Source organism: Poecilia reticulata, linkage group LG19, assembly GCF_000633615.1.
Source record: "Poecilia reticulata strain Guanapo linkage group LG19, Guppy_female_1.0+MT, whole genome shotgun sequence".
Taxonomy (NCBI): domain Eukaryota; kingdom Metazoa; phylum Chordata; class Actinopteri; order Cyprinodontiformes; family Poeciliidae; genus Poecilia; species Poecilia reticulata.
In genome coordinates this window covers 26283765-26307823 of record NC_024349.1, presented here as the reverse complement: position 1 = coordinate 26307823, position 24059 = coordinate 26283765, and the positions used below count along the sequence as shown (strand labels likewise).

General features: G+C 40.4%; 1 protein-coding gene across 3 annotated transcripts in view; it reads right to left on the bottom strand.

Moving 5' to 3' along the window:
- Nucleotides 1-356: 356 nt before the first annotated feature.
- The window catches only part of noc3l (NOC3-like DNA replication regulator), a 26851-nt gene continuing 3148 nt past the window's right edge, over nucleotides 357-24059 (bottom strand). Inside the window, exons 2-21 of one of the 3 annotated variants that reach the window (XM_008438113.2) lie at nucleotides 12057-12261; nucleotides 11851-11968; nucleotides 11616-11770; nucleotides 11453-11521; nucleotides 11080-11210; nucleotides 8059-8220; nucleotides 7887-7980; nucleotides 7644-7819; nucleotides 7393-7521; nucleotides 7154-7285; nucleotides 3741-3821; nucleotides 3557-3657; nucleotides 3411-3483; nucleotides 3279-3342; nucleotides 2524-2595; nucleotides 2250-2431; nucleotides 2011-2139; nucleotides 1526-1623; nucleotides 1324-1408; nucleotides 357-1218 (exon numbers count right to left, since the gene is read on the bottom strand). In XM_008438113.2, the coding sequence (XP_008436335.1) occupies nucleotides 1114-1218; nucleotides 1324-1408; nucleotides 1526-1623; nucleotides 2011-2139; nucleotides 2250-2431; nucleotides 2524-2595; nucleotides 3279-3342; nucleotides 3411-3483; nucleotides 3557-3657; nucleotides 3741-3821; nucleotides 7154-7285; nucleotides 7393-7521; nucleotides 7644-7819; nucleotides 7887-7980; nucleotides 8059-8220; nucleotides 11080-11210; nucleotides 11453-11521; nucleotides 11616-11770; nucleotides 11851-11968; nucleotides 12057-12261 (2361 nt within the window). In that variant the 3' untranslated portion in view covers nucleotides 357-1113. Of the gene's footprint in view, nucleotides 1219-1323; nucleotides 1409-1525; nucleotides 1624-2010; nucleotides 2140-2249; nucleotides 2432-2523; nucleotides 2596-3278; nucleotides 3343-3410; nucleotides 3484-3556; nucleotides 3658-3740; nucleotides 3822-7153; nucleotides 7286-7392; nucleotides 7522-7643; nucleotides 7820-7886; nucleotides 7981-8058; nucleotides 8221-11079; nucleotides 11211-11452; nucleotides 11522-11615; nucleotides 11771-11841; nucleotides 11969-12056; nucleotides 12262-24059 lie in introns of all 3 variants that reach the window. The other 2 variants (XM_008438112.2, XM_008438114.2) reach the window with 2 other exon arrangements.

Sequence of the window (24059 nt, the reverse complement as noted above, 5' to 3'; positions counted from 1 at the left end):
AGTAGGACACGCTTTACATGACGCTTTACAAAAGGAGTTATTTCTGTTCATGCACACATGATGGCAAGCTTGCTGGATTGTAGCTACTGCTACAGAAGCGAGGCTCTGTAGCAGTAGGGGTAAAGCCAAAGTGGGGTAAAGTGTTATAGCCAGAGAGGCATCGAATCTATTGAAGGAGCATTATTGCATTAGGCACTGGTTGTGATTGGTGGGGGATGGGGGAGTGGAGTGGAAGTGCATCTGAGGGGATGGGGGAGTGGAGTGGAAGTGCATCTGAGGGGATGGGGGTTGGGGGCGCTCATGCCGCTTCCCACAAGATGCCACCCTGGGCTGTTGCCCATGTCAGAAGTCGACACTGAATATACAGCATTTTTATTACTTGCTTATCACTTATTTGCTTTGAAGTGGAATTTTGTGACTGGAAAACACACAGTACTGCTCCTTAAACAGAAGGCACAAACAATACACACATCGACATACTGTTAAAGAGTAAAAAATGTGTAAAGTATGTGTTAACACGACATTTTGAGCCTATTGAACTTATAAGCAGCATCATATACTTTGTGTTGGTTGCTCATTGTCTACGCGTCAAAATAACATGAAATGTTCACACATATATGACCTCGAGTGCTTTGATCGATCAGATTCTAATCACACGATGCAAATGTAAACTGATGAATCAAACATAACTGACATCAACACAGCATAGATAAGGAAGTAAAAGACCAGCAAGTATCGTTTTAGTTTTATTTAAATTACTCCCAAAGCAACATATTTAGTACAGAGATTGGAAATAATTCCTCATTTCAATCTGGCTTTCAAACCATTATTATTGCTGTGATTGCTCAATGGGTCATGCTGAGGTTAAATGATCCACAATCAGATATTTTATGCTGATGCAATTTGGAGCTGATCAGCTTTAAAAACTTCAGTTTCCTTTTGATAAGAGATGTGCTGGGAATATTTTACTTCACTGTTACATGTAGGTCTCAACAGTCTTAATCACAAAGCAACTCCAGGTCGTGTGTCCTGTTCGACACCACCTCAACCTGTTTTCAATAAAAAGAAATCCGTTTGTCCTCCAAGCAGGTCCTCGATGCGAGTGTGTGAGTCTCAGTGGCATGTTGCAGTGAAGTCCATGTGTGCATCACTCAGGATGCTATCTGCTTGCTTCTGCAGCCTGTTGTCCAGCAACGCCGTTCCGACCACAAACTGATCCTGAATGAGAAATTGAGCTCAGCATGCAGGTAAACACAAACACACAACATGAAGAAATGAGAATCAGAATAAAAACATGGATGCAGGTGACCAGGACTTTCTCACCTTCCTCTTGGACGTGGGTGAAGCCACAGATGGGTTAAAGGTCATATTTTTGACACTGTAGTCTTCAAACAGCTCCAGTGGAGACCTGAAAAGGTGAAGACATCTTTTGACGCAGCTGGCAAGGCCATGTTGTTGCTGAATGTAATTTTACATGGCTTCCACCTCGGCTTGTAACTAAAGCAAGACACTGAAAGTGTTTCACCTGCGGCTGAGCTCCATACTGAGTGCTGCCGAGCCATCACTCGGAGCTCCATGAGTCAAATGACCCGCAAACTGCCGTACAACAGGGTGGAAATGTCTCTGAAAATACAGCAACACAAACATGTTGAAGTCAAGCGTGTGTGTCGATCTATGTGTGAGGTGAGAGTGTGAGCACGCAAGAGGAGAACTCTGGCTCCCAGGTTGGCTCTCAAGTTTACAGGGTATGTTGGTGCAATGTAAGAGATACACATAAACACACACATACACATGCACCATTAGACAAATGAGTATTTTGACACTATTTTTCGGGATCTTTTTTAAATACAGTGCTCAACGGAAAATTGGTCTAGAAAATTCTTTATTGTTCTTTACCTAGGCTTTTGATAAAGGTGATAATTGATAAACATTTGAGTTTAATTTAAACGGAAAGTTTCTTTGCCAGTCAATTCGCTAACAGCCAAACTGGCTAATAGCCCATTTCTGAACCTGCAGTGTGTGGAGCTCCCAGAGTGCAGTGTTCTGAGCACTGCAGTGTTCAGGTTCATCCAACTCCATCAGGTAGAAGCCACTGCCCTGAATTTCGTTATCCAAAAGGAAGTCGCATTTGGGGAATGACTGTCAAATGAAACAGAACAAAATGAGCTCTGACAAACAGGTGGAAGCTTGGCAATCTTTTCCATTAACTAAAAAGAGCCAGGTTCATTTAGAAGGCTTGAAAGACTCACATGCATGGTAGCTCGATTTGCTGCAAGAATTCCAACGCTGGCATTGGGCAGGACATGTAGACTGAGCACGCTCAGTCGTTTGAAGAAGGCCATGGCTCTCTGCAGGGTTACCTGCTTCCTGCGACGAGTCAGCATGGCGTCCAGACACCGCAGCACAATGATGATGTCATCATTGGGTGCCCCTGAGATAGCCAAAGTGTGAAACTCAAACCTTTTGAATTGTGAGGTCTGTGTGATTGGTAGTTTAGAAAAGTTTAAAAAGTTGTGAACACACCTGCATGAAGCCAGAGCAGAATTTTGTAAAGCTGAGAGTAGAAGTTCAGAGGATCGATGTTCAGGGCATCACCTGGTCCACAAAAACAGAAACATTTACCTCCACACCAATCTCAATTCAAGTTTAGAACTGATCCAAGCAAAAAAGCAGTTACAAATTTTTCTCTTCCTGCTCTCTGGGGCAGTGTTCAGGGACTAACGCTTCCTGCAGTCTCACACAGACTTTGATTCTTTATGGTTAGAAACACACAACCGCTCAAACTCACCGCCTTCACTCCTGTCTACATGTTACTTTTTTGTGCAACCTTTTTTTGCAACCTCACACTCTGCCCTTACAGTGTGAGTTATGATTTTTTTTTTCACCTCATGTTTTCATTTTCTGATCCAATGCAAAGGGCTGCAGCCCCGGTCACCTGTCTTCCTTATCCTGTTTGTTTGTCTGTCTTTGGATGGGTTGTACTGGAATGAAATTATAATAACAATAAAGCATCCTGATTCTGATTAAAAGGGGCAAAGTGAGGATGTGACAAAATGTCCATGTTGAGTCACCAACTCTCCTGCTTAGACTACATAACCCTGAAAAAAACTGTTCTTGAAAACAGAACAGTTTTTGGTTTTAGAAAAGCAGAGTCATTAAAGTAGAACATTTCTTTCTTCAAGTTCTACTGAATGCAGACAGGCCTCGCTGTGAACTGACTGGTATTACAACGTTTGAAACCGTCGGTGCTCATTAAAGACTCAGAAGAACAATCCTACCTTGTCCAGACAGGATGGTGAAGACTGTCTGGATGCAGTAGAGACTCTCCCGATTGGTCAGATTCTGCACAGATCAATGGTATCAATTAAAATATGGAGATGCAGACCACTGTTTAGGGGTGGCATACTTACTCCTGATTGGATGAGGTTCTGGAGCACGTCCAGCAGGTCATCAAAGAACTCCAGGTTGATCAGGTGAGCAAAACTGGAAGAAAGTGGCATCATGGTCATTACTGCAAAGGTCCTGTAACATTGTTGTCATCCAGAGTGTGTCTTACTTAGCCAGTCCTTCCAGGACAGCAGGGAGGAGCACTGATCGCTGAGCTTTCTTAAGGATCCTGAAGTAGATGAGGAAGATGATGTTCAGAGTCTCTGTGTGCTGCAGATAAAGAAGAGGGAGATGAGGATGTTAGCTTCTTTCTGTACTCTGTCCTCTCATTTAATTTCTGAACCAAATCTTACCAGTTTGGTCTTCTTCTCTTTGCTTTCTGAAGCTTCGGCCTCTAGAAGCTCCTTTTCCAGCTTTTCTTCTGCTTTCTTCCACTGTGTGACACACACACACGCGCACACACACGTTTGCATGGCTATCTTTGTGGGGACTTCCATTCATTTCTACAGCCTTAACATTACATACCTAACCCTACCCAAAACTCAATTCACAACTTAGTCCTAAATCTAACCCCTGACCCAAAAACAGCGTGTCCCCACAAGGAGCAGTGGGTCCCCATAACGTAGTATGTGTCAGGGTAATGGTTCCCTCAAGGGATTACAAATAAATGCACGCGCACACACACACACATGCACAGACTTGTTTTTCTTTCTTATTGGACCAATATGGATTATTGGTGTATTATAAGCCTGGCAGCCCGCCATGCTTTTTGCTAGGCTAAGCGTTGCTTGTTTTTAGTTTAAGAAAAATTTATAATTGGGGGCGGGGGGGACCGCTTAATTTTTCTCTTTTTTTGATAAATCTTGCAAGCCAAGCGTCTCTGTTCCTAGCTTTTCACTCACAGAGCAGATTTTTTTCTAAAAGGTTTATAGTTTATGCATTTAAAGCTGGAGAGCGGACCAATCACACAGCTGGCGCCTCTGCGCTGCCGCTGCTTTACGTTTACCTCAGCGCGGATCACGCGCTCCTCCTTTCACTTGAACTGGAAACAGGCTGGCTTGTATGGATATTAATGATTATAATTGGGGGTTTTTTTCTTGGTTGTGTTGTTGTGGTTTTGGAATTAGAGCAGATCTTGTGTGACCGAGACAGAAAAAAGGGTAAAAATTGCCCTTTTATTTGAAGTTTCACAAATCAGATAAAAGTTTCACAAATCCCAAACATGGTTATAAATATTCTGATATTAGCGCAGAATAATCAAGTGCAGGTTTGAAGTGTCTAAACCAGTGGTTCTTAACCTTTTTTGAGGTACCGAACCCACCAATTTCATATGCGCATTCACTGAACCCTTCTGTAGTGATAAATACAATATGATTTTTTTCCCCCAAATTAGGGGTGACCCAACTAGAGTCTAGTTGGGTCACCCCAAGATCTCCAAGTCTTCTTAAAAAGTAGAGTCTCTGAGGACAGTTCTTCAAAATATAGTCAGTGTTTTCAGCAAAGTTGACCTGACTGTCCGGGAACGACCCAAGGTATTTAAAATTTGCTACAGTTTCAACAGGTTGGCCATCGAGAGAAACTGGAACCACTTTAAGGCCTTGTTTAGATTGCTTAATTAGTTCTACATTCTTAAGAGAATGAAAAGTTAATAAATAATAAAGACTGCGGTATTCTGATTTAGTAATGTAATTATATTAGTTGTGTTATGCCCCCAACGCCACTAGAGGCAGTAGCAACCCTGAAAAGATGCGACTAAGGAGCAGATTTAGAAGTTCACCGAAAGCTACAGAATTTGGTAAAAACTGAGCTTTGCTGAAGTAATTAAAGACACAAGTTCAAATCCATGCTGAGAGAGGAACTCCTTCGATCAGGGCTCCTCCGCAGCACTGATTGGCTAAGCAATGTAACGTGATCCTCTGCAGCAAGTGATGGCAAAGCAGGGCACGTCATCACTACTTTACCTCCGCGGCAGAGGCTCTGCCGAACCCCCGAGACCGACTCATCGAACCCCTGGGGTTCGATCGAACCCAGGTTAAGAACCACTGATCTAGACTCTAGGTGTTGTAGTTTTGGAGCTGGAGCCGTTCTAGTGCAACCCAGATGCAAAAAAGTGGTAAAATGAACCTTTATTGAAGTTTCACAAATCAGATAAAAGTTTCACAAATCACAAACATGGTTCTAAATATTCTGCTATTAGAGCAGAATAATTCAGTCCAGGTTTGAAGAGTCTAGGTGTTGTAGGTTTTAAACTGGAGTCGATAAAAGATGCAGAAGGTAGTGAAAAATTAAGAGGGAATCGCCCTTTAGCCATTTCCCGAATCAGAAGCTAGAACAGGAAACCAACTTCAGCTTTGTATTATTTTATTATTATTTTTTAGTATTTTTCCACTTAAAAGATGCACCAAACCATATCAAATGCTTTGTCTACTTAGTCAGCCAGAGTTATTGCACGCGGCCCCACGGAGATCTGAAAAACTCGTCCCCCAAACTTGACCAACAGTTTCTGACTTATTAGAAACTCAACAGACATGAAATGGAAGAGCTACTAAAGCCACATTATCACCATTGAACTAAATCTCCTGTATGTAGCGCATCTATGCACATTGCAGCGGATTTAACTCATCATGCAGGGCTTCATGCACCAAGGCTGCATGAGGCCTTGAGCAGACTTTGACTGAAGAGCCCCTCTTGCTGCTAAAAACATCAGCACCTCTAACAGTTTTGTTTTGATTTAGTGAAATCTGGGAGAGGGGGAGTAGTTTAACGGGCCAACCTAAAAATCTATGAATTATAATTGCAGTTTACTCATTTGTATTTGTGAACAGACAGAGCTCAAACTCAAATATTAAACTCACAGCATCAGATTGTATCTATGGTAACAAACCAATCTAACTATGAATATTGTGCTTTGAACTTTTACAAAGTAAACTTGCCAGCTCCTTAAAATCTTAAATTTAAATGTTAACCAATTTAAATTGTTTAATTTATGTATGCTGTAACCATTAAATCAAATTCAGCAGCATTGGTAATCTCAATAAACTAAATCTACATTTATATATCTGTGGTCTATGTTAGACCACAGATAACATAGACCCTGAAGGGGCCTTCAGGGACCCATAAATGGGTCCATTTATGGGTCCCTGAAGGCCTGGGGCACCTTATGGAGCCACTGACTTAATTTAGATTAAACAGTAGTGCGAATAATTGATATTCATTTTAATTGTGTTTTTTGATTAGTTGTTTTTAAGACTAGTTGTGGATTTAAATTGCGTTTCCTGGTGATGTTTTCTCATAACATATAATTACCCAGTACTATTTTTACTTTTCCTGTCTACTTAGCATCTTTAATACAAAAACACGGTGGACCGCCAGTAGACCTTCCCGGCGCCCCGACCACCGGGCTTAGCAAGTTTTCTGGGGAAAACCCTAGGATTCAGTGATATAAAACTAATGAGCCTTTACATTTGCTTATTTTCCTTTTCTCTCTCAGTTGATCTGTAAGAACAGTCAGGGAAATAAAAGGAGCCTTTTATTTTCCTGTTTGATTCTGATTTAAACTGCAGAATAATTCAACAGATCTTCCCACAGAAATTGACAAAAGCTCTGAAAGACTGACACACTTGAGCTTTGTGAGGGGGAAGCAGCTTTGTCACAAACATGGAACACATTTGTTTGTCAGACTGTATGTCATTGTTTGCATAAAACTAAAACAAAATAAAAAAATCTTTCTAGCTCTACTTGAGCTCCAGCTGAGTATTTTGTTTACCTTCCTCTGCATCCTGGACAAGTTTTTCTTCTTCTCTTTGTTTGTCATGAACTTGGCCTTTGGTACAGTGGCCTCCAGGTCCTTCTTCATCTCCACCTCCTTGATTCTCAGACTCAGCAGAGTGCGAAGCATCTGTTGATAAGCAGGAGAAGAACCAAGGTGAAAGAAGGTGTCAAGAAGTTTAAAAAAGTCCTAAACGTATAGATCCACAAGAGGTTAAGGAACATCTTATTTGTTACCTCAGGTCTGACATTGTAGTTGAGGCTTTTGGTGAGGCCAGAGATGACCCGCACTGTGGCCAGTGATGCCCTGCCCACTCTGTCCTCTTGAAAGAGCTTCCTGAATGCATCACAGCACATGTCTGACACCTGCAACAAGGATGAATCCGTGAACTCATTAGAACATCATCTGCTGACCTGTCTGATCTGACCTACATCAAAAAATATAGGAAGGAGATCTGCCTCAGCAGCACATCTCCAAAATGTCTCACCTTCTTCAGGGGGTCATTCATCAGAGGAACCAGGACGACAATGATGTTGTTGTGGAAGTTGAAATGTGGCATAGAGAGCAGCAGCTCACACAGGCAGCGGACTGAGACTTCAGCCAGGCTGCGGTATGACTGGAAGCTCACTACTTGACTGTGTTTCCTCTTTTTCTGCTTCCAGTCTGGGGACGAAGACAAACTGTGAGAAGTGTGTGTTTGTGTGTGTGCGTGCGTGTTGCAATGATGTACCTTTAATGGTCTGTTCCAAGTCCTCCAGATAGAACTTGTACTGACTGACAAGACTTTCCTCAAACTCTCTAAGCTGCTGCGTCTCTTTCTTCACCTGCAGGACAACAGAGATACAGCAGCTTTTAAAACCTGCTCCAACAGTCACTAAAAACACAGATTGAGCCCTGGTGACCTTGGTGTTCTTCTCTGCCGTTGTCAGGTGTCGTATCCTGTAGGTGGGGGCGATGTCTTTGAAGACCTCCATGAGAGAAACCATCACCATTTTCCTCACCGAGACCGCCACGCTGGGGTCTGCCTCCATCATCATCCCCCGCAGCTCCTTCACACGCTTCATCTGCAGAAAGTACCACCAACACAAATGGAGGGCATGTATCATCTCGCTTATCAATTACTGTAAAAAATTTGTCATAACAATTTTGATATATCGCTGACTTGATAAATTCTAATTAACAATACTTCACATAAAAACTGACAATATGATGAAATGCTGTTTTTATCATCTCCACTAATTGACACTGAGGTTGATAGCCTAAACATAGCCTTTAATGTTAACGTAGACTCAACTGGCTTCAAAAGAATTCACTGTCCTACTCTTATGGTCATACTTTAGGCCTTCAGCTGACTGGCATACGGCATTGAGTGTGAATAATGGTTCAGGAAACGCAATTTAAATCCACAACGGTACCATAAACCTCTGCTGCCTGATAATTTTTTAATAACCTTTGAGTTTATTTTAATCCAGTATGATATTCAGTAACAGAAAGAGAATTATCGAGGTTCTATTTAGAGTCGTAGGGTCAGTGAGGTGAAGTTTTTGGGTGTTATAATTGATGAAAATCTGACATGGAAACCTCACATAAATGATCCAAGAATCAATCTATTGCAGTTCTGTGTAAAGTAAGGAAATTATTAAATGATAAAGCTCTGTATGTCTTGTATAATGCAATAATTGTTCCACACTTGATTAATTGCATTCAAGTATGGGTATAGCATGCAATACAATTACAAATCCTTTTTTTGTTTTACAGAAAAGAGCTATAGGAATTATTACTAAAAAACATTACAGTCATCCATCAAATACATTATTTTATCAATTGAAAGTATTGAAATTTTATGATTTGGTTGACTAACATTTTACCGTTATGCATAAGGCTCACAAAAACATCACTCTCAGCTGCGAACCGCTGCAGTGAAAGCTGTAGATCACGACCTCTAGAACTCTTTTGAGGGTGTAAAGCTGGTCCAGCGTTCCACTACCAGGACGAAAACCCCACTGCTCTTCCTGAAGCCAAAGTTCGACTATCCATCGGACTCTCCTCTCCAGGACTCCTGAATAGACTTTACCAGGGAGTCTTAAGAGTGTGACCCCTCTGTATTTGGAGCATACTCTGCGGTCCAGTAATGGCTGCTTAGGGTCTGGTATCGGCCTAGTAACAGCTGTTTAGGGTCTGCTGCTGCTACTGGTTCCATATCCAGTAGCAGCAGCAGAACAGCTCCATTAGCATTTCAAAGAGCTTCCAGCTCGGTCTGTCTCAGCATAGTAGCATGGCTTTGTTTTTGTCTTGTGAAGGTAAGGATCACCTGTTAGAGCTTTTGTCAATTTTGCTCATGCATAGGACTTAAAAGTCTTCTGGATAGAAATGTTGAGGGCACAAATGTAGGCCCTTCGGAAGTCGTGGTCAGCTCCAAGCTCTCTTCTTTTTTTTCATGTGGGAAGTTATCTCAATTCACCTCACTGTTTGTTTTTTTAATTACAGCCAATAGTGACACAGTGTGGCATTATCTAAAATTACACCAGTCAAACGCAATATCGTACAACAACTCAGATAAAGTTAGCAGAATGGACTAAACCCATCGGGTGAAAAATATGACGACCTCCAGGGATGAAAAATATTAGATGCAATTTTTTAAAGGTAATTATGAGTTTTGGCATATCACAAACAGCAATATTTTTGTCAATAGGAAAATTACAACATATTTAGGCCAACATGTTCAACTAATCCTGGCTCACAGTGGTTCCCCCCCCACACACCCCTGCAATGGGAGGGAGCGGGGGCCACAGTTTGGAAACCTCTGCTGTAAGGGGATAGTGATATTTATGAATGAAGCTGTGGTTTTGTACCAGTTTCAAAGAGCAATCTACCTCAATCCAGGGAATAAGATTGTTAAATGGTCTGGAGACCATTAAAATGGTCAAATTAAAAATGCCAGATCAATGTATATATTTAAGAGAATGGTAAGTTAGTTTTTTGAAGAAATATGAAACAGTATAATGTGAATACATACATATTGTTTTTTTAGTTGTTTTTGTTTAGTGTTTTTTGTAGATGCCTATTGCTTGAATGTATTCTTTAGATTAAAGGGCAGATATAAGATTTTTTTTCTTCTTTCTACTGCCTTTCATTTTATTGATTTGTGTATTTACCTCTATTGTATACAGTTGTTTTGTTTTTGATGAGTAAATATTAAACAATAGAACTGAATAAAGCAGCAGTCCCATCATGGTGCTTATAGCATAAGCACCATAAGTTTATAGCACTCATCCGTAGATAAGGTTTTCTAGACAGTATCTAAAAGCTATTAAGAAGTGAAATGGCAGTAATGTAAAATAATAAAACATTGACAATACATGCAAAATCATACATGTAACACAAAGAAATTAAAAACATGACTAAAAAGCAACATTAGGTATTTCTAAATTGCTATTTTTGACATAGCCAATTCAGTTTGTTTTTTGAACATACTGAAGCTTACATTTTAAAGTCACAGGGACACCCTGTCTACTTTTAAGACAAGGCTTAAAACTTTGCTTTTTGATCAAGCTTATAGTTAGACTGGTTTAGGTTATCCTGAGCTATTTCTGTAGTTATGCTGCAGCTACTGGGGGACATAATGACCACTTTTTCCTCACTTTTTACTTCTCCTCTCTAATTTGCATAATTTGAGGTAATTCCAACTGGTAACTTTTTGTTTCCTTAGTTATGTCTCTCTCCATAGAAGCTATACATGGTGTTTCATTCTGTTTGGATGTGGTCCCTTCTTGGAGGAGATTGGCTGAGATAATGTTCCATCAATTATTCCTCTTATTATTATTCTCCCTCTCCTGATATTAACTTTTTGCTTTCATGAAAATCAAAAATAATTCTACATCCTACCTTCATCATGATGAAATTAGACCAGCTGTTCCACTTACATTGTTTAATGGATCCGAGATGATGGCTGAAGCCATGCTGGCGATGCGCTGTTTCTTTATGTTTAATGTCTGAATTCTAAATTGTTCCCTTTCTTCTGGTGTCATCTCCATGTAGCTCGGTGGCACCCCATCTGCACAGGTGACAGGCACATCAAACTTGGGTCAAACCAGTTGGTCTGCAGCTCCATGTGGAGCTCTGGAGCCCTTAATCTTTCTAGTAGACCATCATTTCTCTTTTACTCCAAATTAATTTTGAGAAAACTTATGAAAACGTTGACACTGGTTTAACAACAATTGTTATTACACAGACCATCATGTCCAAGATAATAAACTTGATAAGAGTTTTGACAGACGAGCAGGCTTTCTTTCCTACCGTCTTCCTCTTGCTCTGGCATCACTGCAAGCTCCTCTTCCTCCTCCTCCTCCTCATGTTGTTTAACCGCTTACGAAAAACAAAGCAAGACAGTTTCACAGGTGACCGCAGCAATCAAAGTAAATTGTAGTAAATAATAAATAGTAAGTAACGTCGACGTTACCTCTTTCGATGCTCCTCGGAATCACTCTGTCTTTGTCTTTGATTGGAAGCAGTTGGATTACCTCTTTCTCCTCCATCTTTGCCATCTTTCTTGGAATCTTCTCATAGCTGCGCACCACGTCAGCGTTCTTCGTCTTGCTGCTATGCACCGGTCCGCTGGGAGAAAATGAACACACCTTAGTTACTGCCAGTTCACTAAGTCATATGATTGACAGTGTGCATGTTACCAAGCTGACAGGTCTCTGGTTATAAAGGATGCTTTCTGGGCCATGGCAGTCATATCCTTTAAGTCTTCTTCATCCATCATGTCTGAGGGCAGGCTCTCCAGGAATTCCTCCTCTTCATCCTCCTCCTCTGTCAAAAAGGTGAGAATGAGTTTACTGATGGATCCATCAACTGCTGACAGCTGTGTGTGTATACTGCATGCTTCAGCATGCCTCACCTGGTCTCTTCCTGTATGTCTCTAGCGGCCGGGGCATCTGGAGTGCAGCGCCTTTCATGGCCTGCCGCAGCCTTTTCTGCTCTTTGCGTTGTTTCTTGGCCACATTCTGCTGCTTCAGCTGGCGGCTCTTCAGCTTGTTCTCCAGTTTCATACCACTAGTCTTCAACAGCCGACGGAATGTTGGCCGGCGCTTCTTTGAGCGGAGCTGCAGCGTGGGGTTCACATAGAAGACAACATTTCCATTTCAGCTGACATGCTTCCAATAATATTTAACCAGTTTCCTGTAACCCTTTCCATAATCTACAGTTTATCTGATGATTCTGACAAAAAACAACTAATGTATTTACTTCTCAAAAATTAATGAATCTATCCTGGCTACTTGCTACTGAATGTGCAGGTTATTAGAACTTGGTTATAATAATAATAATAATACATTTTATTTCAAAGGCGCCTTTCTGGCACTCAAGGACACCGTACAATAGTAAAAAAAACTGACAGAAACAAATAAAATGTAACAATTAAAAATAGATAAAAATAAATAAAACAAAACAATGTATCTATATAAAAACTATGTAAAATCAGGCAAACCAATTGTGTCATGTGGAAAAGGCAGATCTAAAAAGGTGTGTTTTGAGTTCGGTTTAAAATTTGATAATGACTTTATGTTTCTAAGGTATGGTGGTAATGAGTTCCATAGTTGGGGAGCAGAGCGACTGAAAGCTCTGCTCCCCATGGTGGTGAGAGGGGCAGAGGGGACAGTGAAATGGATTGAGGAGGATGATCTGAGGGAGCGAGAGGGAATGGCAATATGAATAAGATTTGAAAGATATGGTGGGGAGAGATTGTAAAGGGCCTTGAAAGTGTACAGAAGAATTTTGTATTCTATGCGGAACTTGGTGGGCAGCCAATRGAGTCTTTGCAGGACAGGAGTGATGTGGTGCATGGATGGGGTTTTGGTAATGATACGGGCAGCTGAATTATAGTTATAAGTCTGAAGAATGATTTTGGGAGAAACATTGGAATACTCTGAAAGATACATAAATCTTGGCAAGATGTTCATTTTAATACATGCAATTTTGAAAGCTAGGGATAAATTTAGGATGCTCCACTTCTGGAGGTCGCGTTTAGGATTGTTGAGCAGAGGGGTGACATTTTTTTTTCAAACAGATCCGAAAACGAACGCATCACATTGATTCCCAAATATTTGAATCCTGTACTAGAGAGAGGGAAGGGCAAGTCAGTTTCTGCAATTTGGAGTGCAGAGTTATTAATTGGAAAACATTCACTCTTTAGGAAGTTCAACTTATATCCTGAAAATTTACCAAAACGGTTCAACAAGCTCACGATGTTGGGGATGGATGATACCGGGTCCGAGATGTAGAGTAATAAGTCATCTGCGTATAAGGACAGCCGATGTTCCAGTTGTTCTCTATAAATACCCTTAAAGCCCTTGAAGTCTTAAGCATAATTGAAAGTGGCTCAATAGCTAAACCGAAGAGGAGCGGGTTGAGAGGACAACCCTGCCTGGTACCCCTGGACAAAGAGAAGGGCCTTAGACCTTGTCATGTTAGTGATTATACTTGCTTTAGGTGATGTATATAATAACAGTTGTACCCATGATGTAAAATTGGGCCCAAACCCAAACCTAGCCAAYACTGTAAATAAGTAGGGCCACTCGACCCGGTCAAATGCCTTCTCCGCATCGAGTGAGACCACAACCTCAGGGTTCTCCCCCGATGCAGGAGCATGAACAACACCAATAAGCCTGCGTATATTAGAAAAAGAGTGACGACCCTTCATAAACCCAGTTTGATCCAAGGAGATTATGTCCATCATGGCCGTGTCCAGTCTCATAGCCAGAAGTTTAGCTAAGATTTTAACATCTCCATTTAGGAGTGATATGGGCCTGTAGGAAGCGCAGTCTGTTGGATTTTTACCATGTTTCAGTAAAAGTATAATGTTAGCTGGACACCACACGGGTCTGTGGCAAGGTTCCCTCATCCAGTGAATGGTTAAACATTTCAAGTAAAAGAGGTGCTAACTTGGATGAGAATTTTTTTATAGAAATCGATTGGATAGCAGTCTGGTCCAGGGGCCTTGTCACTCTGCATTGCTGAAATAGAACTGATGACTTCAATAAGGGTGAGGGGCCTATCCATATCCCTCCATATCTATAGCCGGAATATCCAAGCCATCTAGAAAATCATTCATGTCTGACTTATCCTCTGGGAATTGTGATGAGTATATTAGGCCTGTCGCAATAAACGATAAATCAATTAATCGCACAATAAATTAAACCTATCGACCTCATTTTAATTATCGGCTTTATCGTCTCTTCCTGCCTTTTTTTCTTTCTATTGATGACCTTGAATGAAAAAAGGCTCACATCCGGTGCTCTTCACTGACCCTCCCTTCCTCATTTCCTTAGTGTAATGTCCAGTGCACACTACATAAGTGTGCGCTGGACACTTAAGTGCGCTTAAGCGCTGGACACACTTAAGCGTGTCCAGCGCTTAAGTGCTGGACACACTTAAGCGCTGGACATAAGCCGACATAAGTCGGCACTTATGTGCCGACTTATGTCGGCACATAAGTTGTCAGCCGACTGTCGGCCCATTTTCAAAACCAGACCACACATTAGCCGACAGAAATCAAATCCTAGGTATAACGGTTCGATCGGGTTTGTCGTGCCGTGTGGTGTCCAGCCACATGGGCACATAATAATGGCCACAAGTCCAGTTAACGAATTTTAAAATTAGGCATTAATCAATGCTTTACTAGAATCTACCTGTGATGCATGTGGCTAGATTCAGGGTAAAGTCCTGACTGAATGAAAATCATTATAACCTATTTACAATGATTAACAGCTGAAAACTTACTGGGTTTATCAACTGCAGTAGCAATTTGGCTCCAACTCCTCCCCTTGTCATTTCTATATTCTTTGCATGAAATGTTGAATAAGCATTACTGTTGTTTCCACAAGTCATCTCCGATGTCCGCTGGACTTTGTGTTGCGGCGTTTCAGCTGTTTGGGATTACCCTCGTAATTTCCCTTCAGAAAGCGCGGATTCTCCTCCGCGCTTTCTGATTGGCTACCCGTCACATTCAGCGTTAAAGGCTTTCAGTCGGGGAAAACCCCTGATTAAGATCGGAGTGGCTACCACGATCTACCACACACTGCAGGATGATCGGTTACGAAACCACAAGCGACAATCTTAGATCAGCTAACGAGCTTAGATTGTGTAAAGGGAAAAAGGGGGCAAAATTGTGTGGTATGAACTATTGCATTAGGTAGTCGGATGTGCCCATCTTCTCCATTTAAATCTAGTGATCACTGAAGGGCAATATAGTACATAGACTTCATAATCTGCTCTCTTTTGGTTGAATGCAGTGGCGCAACTACACATTATTCAGGTGGATGCGAAAACATAGATCGGCGCCCCCCACCACCCAACCCCCCGAGGGAAGGATCGTCAGGGTGAAGGAGCGACGCTCTCTCCCCCGAGGCGACGATACGTGAAGGGAGGGTGAAGGAGCGACGCCCCCCCCGAGGCGACGACACGTGAAGGGTAAAACTCGCTACATTTACCTTGTTATGTGCGCGAGGTGAAGGAGCGTTACACGCGCCGAAGTGTATGGGAAAACAATCATCGGCGCGCCACCCCTCCAGACGGGGTTTTGGCGCCCCCTCTGGTGCTGCGCCCCTATGCGTTGCATACCCTGCATACCCACTTTTTGCGCCACTGGTTGAATGCAATATTTATTTCCACTTTGGCTTTAAGTTGTTTACTTTTTATTCAAGTATTTTGTTAATACATTACGTACATTTGTTAATATTGAGAATCCATTTTGTTTTTGGTTGTTTTGTTTATCAGTTCCAGTGTTTTATGTTCTTTTGAAAAAGTGCATCTATCTATGGCAGGAAATCACATGCATTATTACGTCATTTCCATTAAATCAGTGTCAAACGGTCTTGAAACAATATTATTGTTTAACGCAATACTTTTTTAGACAATTAATAGTCGAGCAAAATTTGTTATCGTGACAGGCCTAGTATAGATCAGAATAAAATTTCTCAAAGACTTGATTTATTTCAGCTGGATCAACAGTTCGCTCGTCAGAGGTCTTTTGGATCTGTGATATGAGCTGCGCTGCCGACCGATTTTTGAGTCGGTGGGCCAGAAGGTGGCCCGCCCTCTTACCGTGCTCATATATAAAGCCTCGGCATCTAAGCAAGGATTGTTCCACCTCCTGCGTTGATATAAGATTGTATTGCATTTGTAAACAAAGTCTCTTTGTATAGCTCAGGGGAGGGTGTAATTGAATGCCTACGGTCCAGCTCCAGCATAGAACTCATAAGTTGTTCCTGCCTTGCTTTTCTAATTTTGTTACGTGTTGCAGTGTAAGATATTTCACCTCTAATTACCACTTTTAATGTTTCCCACAGGACRGAGGGTGATACAGAGTCTGATTTGTTTTCAAGCAAAAAATTATCTGACGGTTGACATCGATTCACAAAAGTTCTCATCTGCTAACAAAGTTGAGTCAAATCTCCAGATGGGGHGCTGAGTTTGATTAAGTGGGAAGGCCAAGTCAAATATTACTGGTGAATGATCAGACTCTACAACAGCAGAATATTCACTCTTCTTGACAAAGGGTAGCAACGTTTGTCTATAAAAAAAACAATCCTTGAATCCGACTGGTGGACATGTGAAAAAAAGAAAACTCCCTATTATCTGGAAACAAAAAGCGCCAAGGATCTATGCAGCCCACCTCCTTCATGAATACTCCCAAAAGCCTGAGCCATCTTTGATGGAGATGTCAATCTAGAGCTGGATCGGTCTAGGGTCGGATCCATTACACAATTTATGTCACCACCCAATATCAAACGGTGAGAATTCATACTTGGTAAAGCAGAGATTTACCTGGATATGAAAGTGGGGTCATCCCAATTGGGAGCATATATGCAAACAAGTGTAACTTGAATATTATATAGGGAACCAGATACTATAACATATCTGATATGTTATAGTGGGTCTGATATGGACTTGCTTAATACATAAAAACAGTATGTTTTTATGTATTAATATTGCTGTCCCTCTTGCTTTTGTATTCAAATATGAATGGTAAACCTGTCCCACCCAAGGCTTCTTAGGTTTTATTTGGTCTGCAGAGACCAAGTGGGTTTCCTGAAGAAATGCCATTTCTGTTTTTAGTTTTTTAAGGTGGGCAAAATTTTTTTGCCCGTTTCACTGGTCCTCTCATGCCCTTTCCATTCCAACTAGTAAAGCGAACTGCTGAGGCCTCCCCTCTTACATTGCTGTTACACACGTCAGCCATGACAATCTGATTTTATACCCGTCCTGGCCCAACAGCTCCACCTGGCAGTGCATGGTTTCATTATCCACAATGTTCAAGCTTGTGAGAAAAATGAAGTAGAAAAAACAATGCAAATCAGCTATGAAAAAGGCAGCTCTGAACCCAACCCTTATTAAAACCCACCCCAACTGTATCCTTGCTACTCTTGTTGAAGTTAACTGCTGTTCGTTAAACACCTCGTAGGTCTTCCGATAGGCCATAGTCACAGTCCCAAACTGACTTTGGAAGGTTCCCAATAAACTTAGCGTGCAGGAGTTACACACTTGGTTGGTGTGAGCCTGGAGTCTGTGGAGACAGTGGTGGAACAGAGGACACTGTCTAAGCTCAGCTTTATCCTGGAAAACACAAGCCATCCCCTGCATACTGTTCTCTCCAACCAGAGGAGCTCCCGCAGTGACAGGTTTCTCTCGCTGGGATGTTCAACTGAGAACTCCTTTGTCCCACAGGCCATTAGGCTTTACAATGCTGCGATTTCTGGGAGGGTAATTAGCATTTTTAATGTATTTAAGTTCCTTTACTAGACTGTTTTTAATGTGTGTATATTGTGTACAAAACTTCTTAATGTTGTGTGGATGTGAATTAATGTGTGAGAAACAGACAATCTTAATTTCCCTATGGGATTAATAAAGTTTTTTACCTTACCTTACTTAGTACAATGAATTAAAACAGTACTAGCAACTATAAAACAGTGGGTAATAAAAGCTCCACGGGGCACTTATACAATAACCAACGCCATTATGAATGTGGATTTTGGGCTAAAATTTACTAAATTATGAGAGCCACCAACAGACATTAGAACTAGGCAACAAACACTTAACCCTTTAACCTATTATTATACAATTAGACACATGGATGTATGCCTCTTATGAGAAAAACAGTGCATCTACTTGAAGCTGTAATATTGTTTAATCCAGTCATTCAATGCAGAGAATGCAGGTGCAACACATAACTCAGTAATTCCTTATCATTACCTCTTTCCCGAATTATTTTTCCCTCTTTTTCCATCCTCTCCATCTTTGCTGTATCCTGGGCACCCCGCCTCCACCAAAAGGTAAAGTCTGCCATCAGATGTTTATTTTGCAACTTCCTCCAGCGTTTCAAACAAGTGGGTAAACGTAACTTTAAGACGGGCAGGGAAAAAAAGACGAAACGACACACCTCTCTGRTAGAGAGCTCCTTTAACGTCGTTGAATGCCGACCTTTTCTTTGCAAGAGCGATGCTGAGATCTGGATATATTCTCAGGGTGGTTCCCTGGTGCTTTACTTCATGCTGCCTGGACCATCTTAAAGCGGCTTCCTTCTCCCGGTATCGATGGAATGCAAGGATGAAGGGCCGCAGTGGTCGTCCTGTTGCGGGTTTGGGTGCAGCAATTGGTGCGCGCGCTCCAATTCCGGGGGAGAAGGAAATATGTCGTCCCCCATAGCATCCTTTAGCAACTTGGAGATAAACTTRGTTGGATCTTGGCCGTCTTCCCTGCCTTCAGGTATGTTAAGTATGCATAGATTGGATCTGCGAGATCGATTTTCCAGGTTTTCCAGGCGTTCCAGCAAGGTTGCGTTTTGGGCCTGGAGAGTCTTAACGACAGTTTCAGCTTCACAAATGCGTTGAAAGTTATCGCCCGCCAGGCTTTCCGCTGCTACAAGGCGGCCCTGAAAAGAGCCAACTTTTTTTTGTTTTTTGTTGTTTTGTTTGTCTAGTTAATCAGTTCCAGTGTTAAATGTTCTTTTGAAAAAAAAAAGTGCATCTATTTATGGCAGGAAATAGCATGCATTATTACGTCATTTCCATTAAATCAGTGTCAAAAGGTCTTGAAACAATATTATCGCTTATCGCAATAATTTTTTAGACAATTAATCGTCCAGCAAAAATTGTTATGAATTAATGTGGCCACATCCTCTTTAAAGTTGTTCCGCTGCTTAGATAGTTCTGTGACCAGTTGGGACATGGAAACATGGATCTCCACATTTACTTTTGCCAGGTGGTTCAGTGTCGGAGGAGGACGCGGCCATTAAGGCTACCTTGCTAGCTATAGGCTATTCTTTCGCCTGGTTGAAGTAGAAAGCTTTTGTTGTTTAGGATTATCACTAGCCATTATAATGTCGCGAGGATACAGGAACAATGCTTCCGTCAGTCCGGTGCTTGAAAGAAGTGTATAACTCCGGTTTTAAAGTAATTTAAAGAAAATTGACCGGGAACTCTTTCACCCTGCTTCCTCCTTCTACATCGCCAAACCGGAAGTCCTAATTTTAGCTTTTAAGCTGGTTATATTGATCCTGTGTCCAGACAGAGGGACAATCAGCAGCCCAGCATCAGGACTGTTCTGAAGATCTTGCAGCTTCCACTTAGTCTTCCTGATATGGCGCCTCCTCATCCTGACTCTCATACTGATAGGAGGAACCACAGAGCTCTGTTAAGTTAAAAGCTCATCTTCTGAAGTTGGGATATTTTTCCTCCAACAGGTTCCAGAGGAATCACCTCAAACCAGATGTTGGACTGGATTTTATTTCAACATTCATTGAATGTTGAAATAATTCATTTGTGAATGTTAGAGCCTCATTTTCAACAGTGGAGCTAAAAAGGTTGAAAAAGGTTATTTTAGAGAAAGTTTCATCAACATCAATATTCCACTAAATAAGAGGCAAAAAAAGTGTTTGATAAAGGAAAAGCCTCTCAGACTCTGAGCCTGACAGCACCAAACTATTTTTTTTAATATTAGACAGTTAATTTAATTTCACATAATTATCACGGTAGAAGCCATTTGTTTGTTAAATAAGAATTAATGGCAGAGCTGGACCGGCGGAGAACATGTCTGGAGGGAGCTAAATCCATCAGGCAGAAACTGCACATATTTTTCACCGCCTCACTCAGTTTATTCAAGAATCGACCATTTCTTTATGTATAATAAGGATAGATACAGAGTGGAAAATTGCGACATTGGAGTAAGGGATGTATCAGATCATAGTCCAGTTTATATCACCCTGGAATTGTCAAAGGAAACAAAAACAATGTGGAGACTAAATGCAGGTTTATTGCAGGGGAATATGAAGGAAAAACTTGAGAAAGAAATTGATATATATGTAAAGGAAAATAATAATGGGGCGGTATCCCCAGCTGCGCTGTGGGATGCATGCAAAGCAGTAATTCGAGGGAAGCTAATTGCCAAATCAGCATACTTAAAAAGGAAAAAACAGGGTTACAATTGGAATTAAAAGAATTAGAAAAGCAACACAAAAGCTTCTCTCTGGATGAAAAAATATCTCAAGAAATTAAAAGGTTTAAAAGGTCATAAGGTTTTTGACCAGCCTATCAGTCACATCGGTTTTTAGTCGGAACAGGTACAGGAATAGGAGCAGAAGCCTGTAACCTTTTGCCTGAATTGCAAAATAAAACCAAACAACAGCATTTTGACTTTTTGATCTTCTGTGCTGTGTAAACCAGAATCCACGGTGCATCAGGTGACTATTTGAGTTGGATTCACTTTTGTTTTGATCACCTTCGAGTTTTGAGTTGATTTTTGAATTTAAGTTTTGGGACAAATGGTCACTACACTATTATAAAAAATTATATTCTCAAGAAGAAATTAATAATGATGATCAAATACATGCATTATAAGGATCTTTGAATTTACCAAGAATAACAGAAGATCAAAATCATATATTAACAAAGGAGATTACAGATTACTATCTGTAGAAGAAATACTCAAATTTCAAGATTGAAAACGAACAAGGCTCCAGGGACAGATGGATACTCGTTTGAATTTTATAAATTACTAAAAACCATTGATCCCCTTGTTAAAAAATATGTTCAATTGGGTCTTAAAAGAGGGAGAGACACCCAGGTCCTGGAGGGAAGCTTTCATTGCGGTTACTCCAAAGGAAGGAAAAGATCAATTAGATTGTGCTACAACTATAGACCAGTTAGTGTCCTAAATTTAGACTATTTACAGCAGTCATCGCTTGACGACTAGAGGTTATCCTGCCAGACATAAATGATTTGGACCAAACAGGATTTATAAAGAAAAGACAAACAACGGATAATATTAGGCGCACATTGCTGGTAATGCAAAAGATTATTAGAACAAGAACAGAAGCAGTAATATTAGGATTGGATGCAGAAAAAGCTTTTGACTCTGTCAGATGGAACTTCCTATATAAGGTGATAGAACAATTCGGTTTCAACAAAACATTTATCAAAACTATTCAATCATTATATTACCAACCCACAGCTAGGGTCAAAATTAATGGGAGCCTTTCAAATACTTTTAGATTATATCGAGGATGCCGCCAAGGCTGCTCCATTAGCCCACTGTTATTTGCGATATATTTGGAACCTTTAAGCCAATGGATAAAAACAAAACAAAAATATAAAGGGTATACATATGGAAAGAGGGGAACAAAAGATAGCATTATTTGCAGATGATGTTTTGATTTACTTATCTCAACCAGGCAAGTCACTTCCAGCACTAATCAATATAATGGATGAATTTGGGMTGATGTCAGGCTACAAATTAAACACAAAGAAAACCCAAGTTCTCTCTTTCAACTATTCACCAGATCAATTCATTAAAAATACATTTAGTTGGGATTGGCAGTCAAAATCTCTGAAATACCTCGGAGTGCTTCTGTCCCATGACTTATCTGAATTAAAATCTTTAAACTTTAGCCCCTTGGTGTCGAAAATAAAATCAGATATGGGAAGGTGGAGTTTAATCCCCTTTACAAGCTTAGTCTCAAGCTTGTAAAGAAATGATCAAAACAAATGTTACCAAGGTTACTGTATTTATTTACGTCTCTCCCAGTTGAGGTGACAGATAAAGACTTTGCAGAATGGGATAAAATGATATAGAGATTTATTTGGCAAGGAAGAAAACCACGGGTCAGATTTAGAACTTTGCAGTTATCGAAGGATAAAGGGGGGTTAGCCTTACCTTGTCTAAAGAGCTACTATTTAGCAGCACAGTTGAGTACTCTACTGAACATAAGCAATCCATTATACACTGCAAAATGGAAAGATATAGAATGTGCTATGTCACCCACGATACCTCTACAAGCCATAATAAATGATAAATTGAGAAAACACCTTAGGGAGGAGTCAAATCCATGGCTGGGGTTATCTCTTGACATATGGAATGAAATTATTTTAAAATATGAGTTGACAGAGCAGAGCAGAGTACTAAGGTGGATAGAGCATGACTCCGATTTTAAACCTAATGTAACAGACAAAACATTTAGTAAAAGGGAAAAGGGTCCAAAGATATTCTGGGAGATGGTTAAGAAAAACACTGTACAAAGCTTTGAAGAAATAAAGAATAAATATGAATAAACAACAAGGATTTCTACAGGTACTTTACAGAGGAACTATTAAGAAGGATACATTTAATTGAGGTTGAATCTGGTATAATTCAGATGTTTATACATCTTAATTAGATGTATAAATGAATTCATTTGATTCATTTCAAATGAATCAAACTTGGGGAACAAATAATTTCAAAACTGTATACAGGATTGGAAAATTTGAAAAAAACGTAACACAATATACATAAAAGCAAGATGGGAAAACGAAGCTAGTTGTGGGCTTTCACAGGAGAACTGGGAAGAGATATGTGGGCAACAGTGGAAAACATCTTGTTCCCTTTTGTGGAGAGAGTTTGGCTGGAAGAATATTGTAAGATATTTCAGTACACCAGCACAAAGAAAATACCAAGATACAAAATGCTGGAGGCAGTGCGGAAAAGACAGAGTGGGTCACTTCCATGTATTTTGGGATTGTGCCTTCATGGTGCCCTATTGGCAGGACATAAAAGAATTGTATGGATAAAGTACTGGGGGTGAATCTGTACATGGGAAGAGGGATGGAAAGGCTCACTAGAACAGGCGATTGATATATGTATAGAATTATGTTGGTAGCAAGCAAAAAAGCCATTACTAGGAAATGGCTGAAGGCAGAAGCTCCTAAAAGGGAAGATCGGGTTGACGTAATGCATAATATTTATATTATGGAAAGGCTGACGTTTTCCATCAGATTAGAATCTGGAAAATGTAAGAATTATTGGAAAAATTGGCAGGGTTTTATTTCACCATGGAGATCAGACTTTATTGATTAATAGTGTGGTTACGGGAGCCCTTATAGAGCTACAGACTGCAAATAGTTTGCTTACAGTTCATTTCCGATGAGAAGAGAGTTAAAATTGTGACGACTTTGAAGAGAGGAGCGAGGAGAAAGACGGAAAAAAAAATACATTTTTGGATGATCTTTTTGCTCTGTTTAGTCTTTTGTCTTTTTTTTTCTTTCTCTCTCTTCTTTTTTGTTAATCCACAAGTGAATGGATAGATTGGATCAGTGGTGGAGAAAGTACTCAAAAAATGTACTTAAGTAAAAGTACAAATACACAGACAAAAATGTACTCAAGTAAAAGTCAAAGTACCACATTAACATTTTACTTAAGTAAAAGTAAAAAAGTACTGGTTTTTAAAAATACTTAAGTATTAAAAGTAAAAGTACTTGCTGAATGCATTACCTAATCACTAATATTAAGTGTACTGATATGCCACAGATAAAGCATGTTTTTATTGCGTTTACTCTGTAACATAGTTTAGACTTAGATATATGATTCTATGCATCAT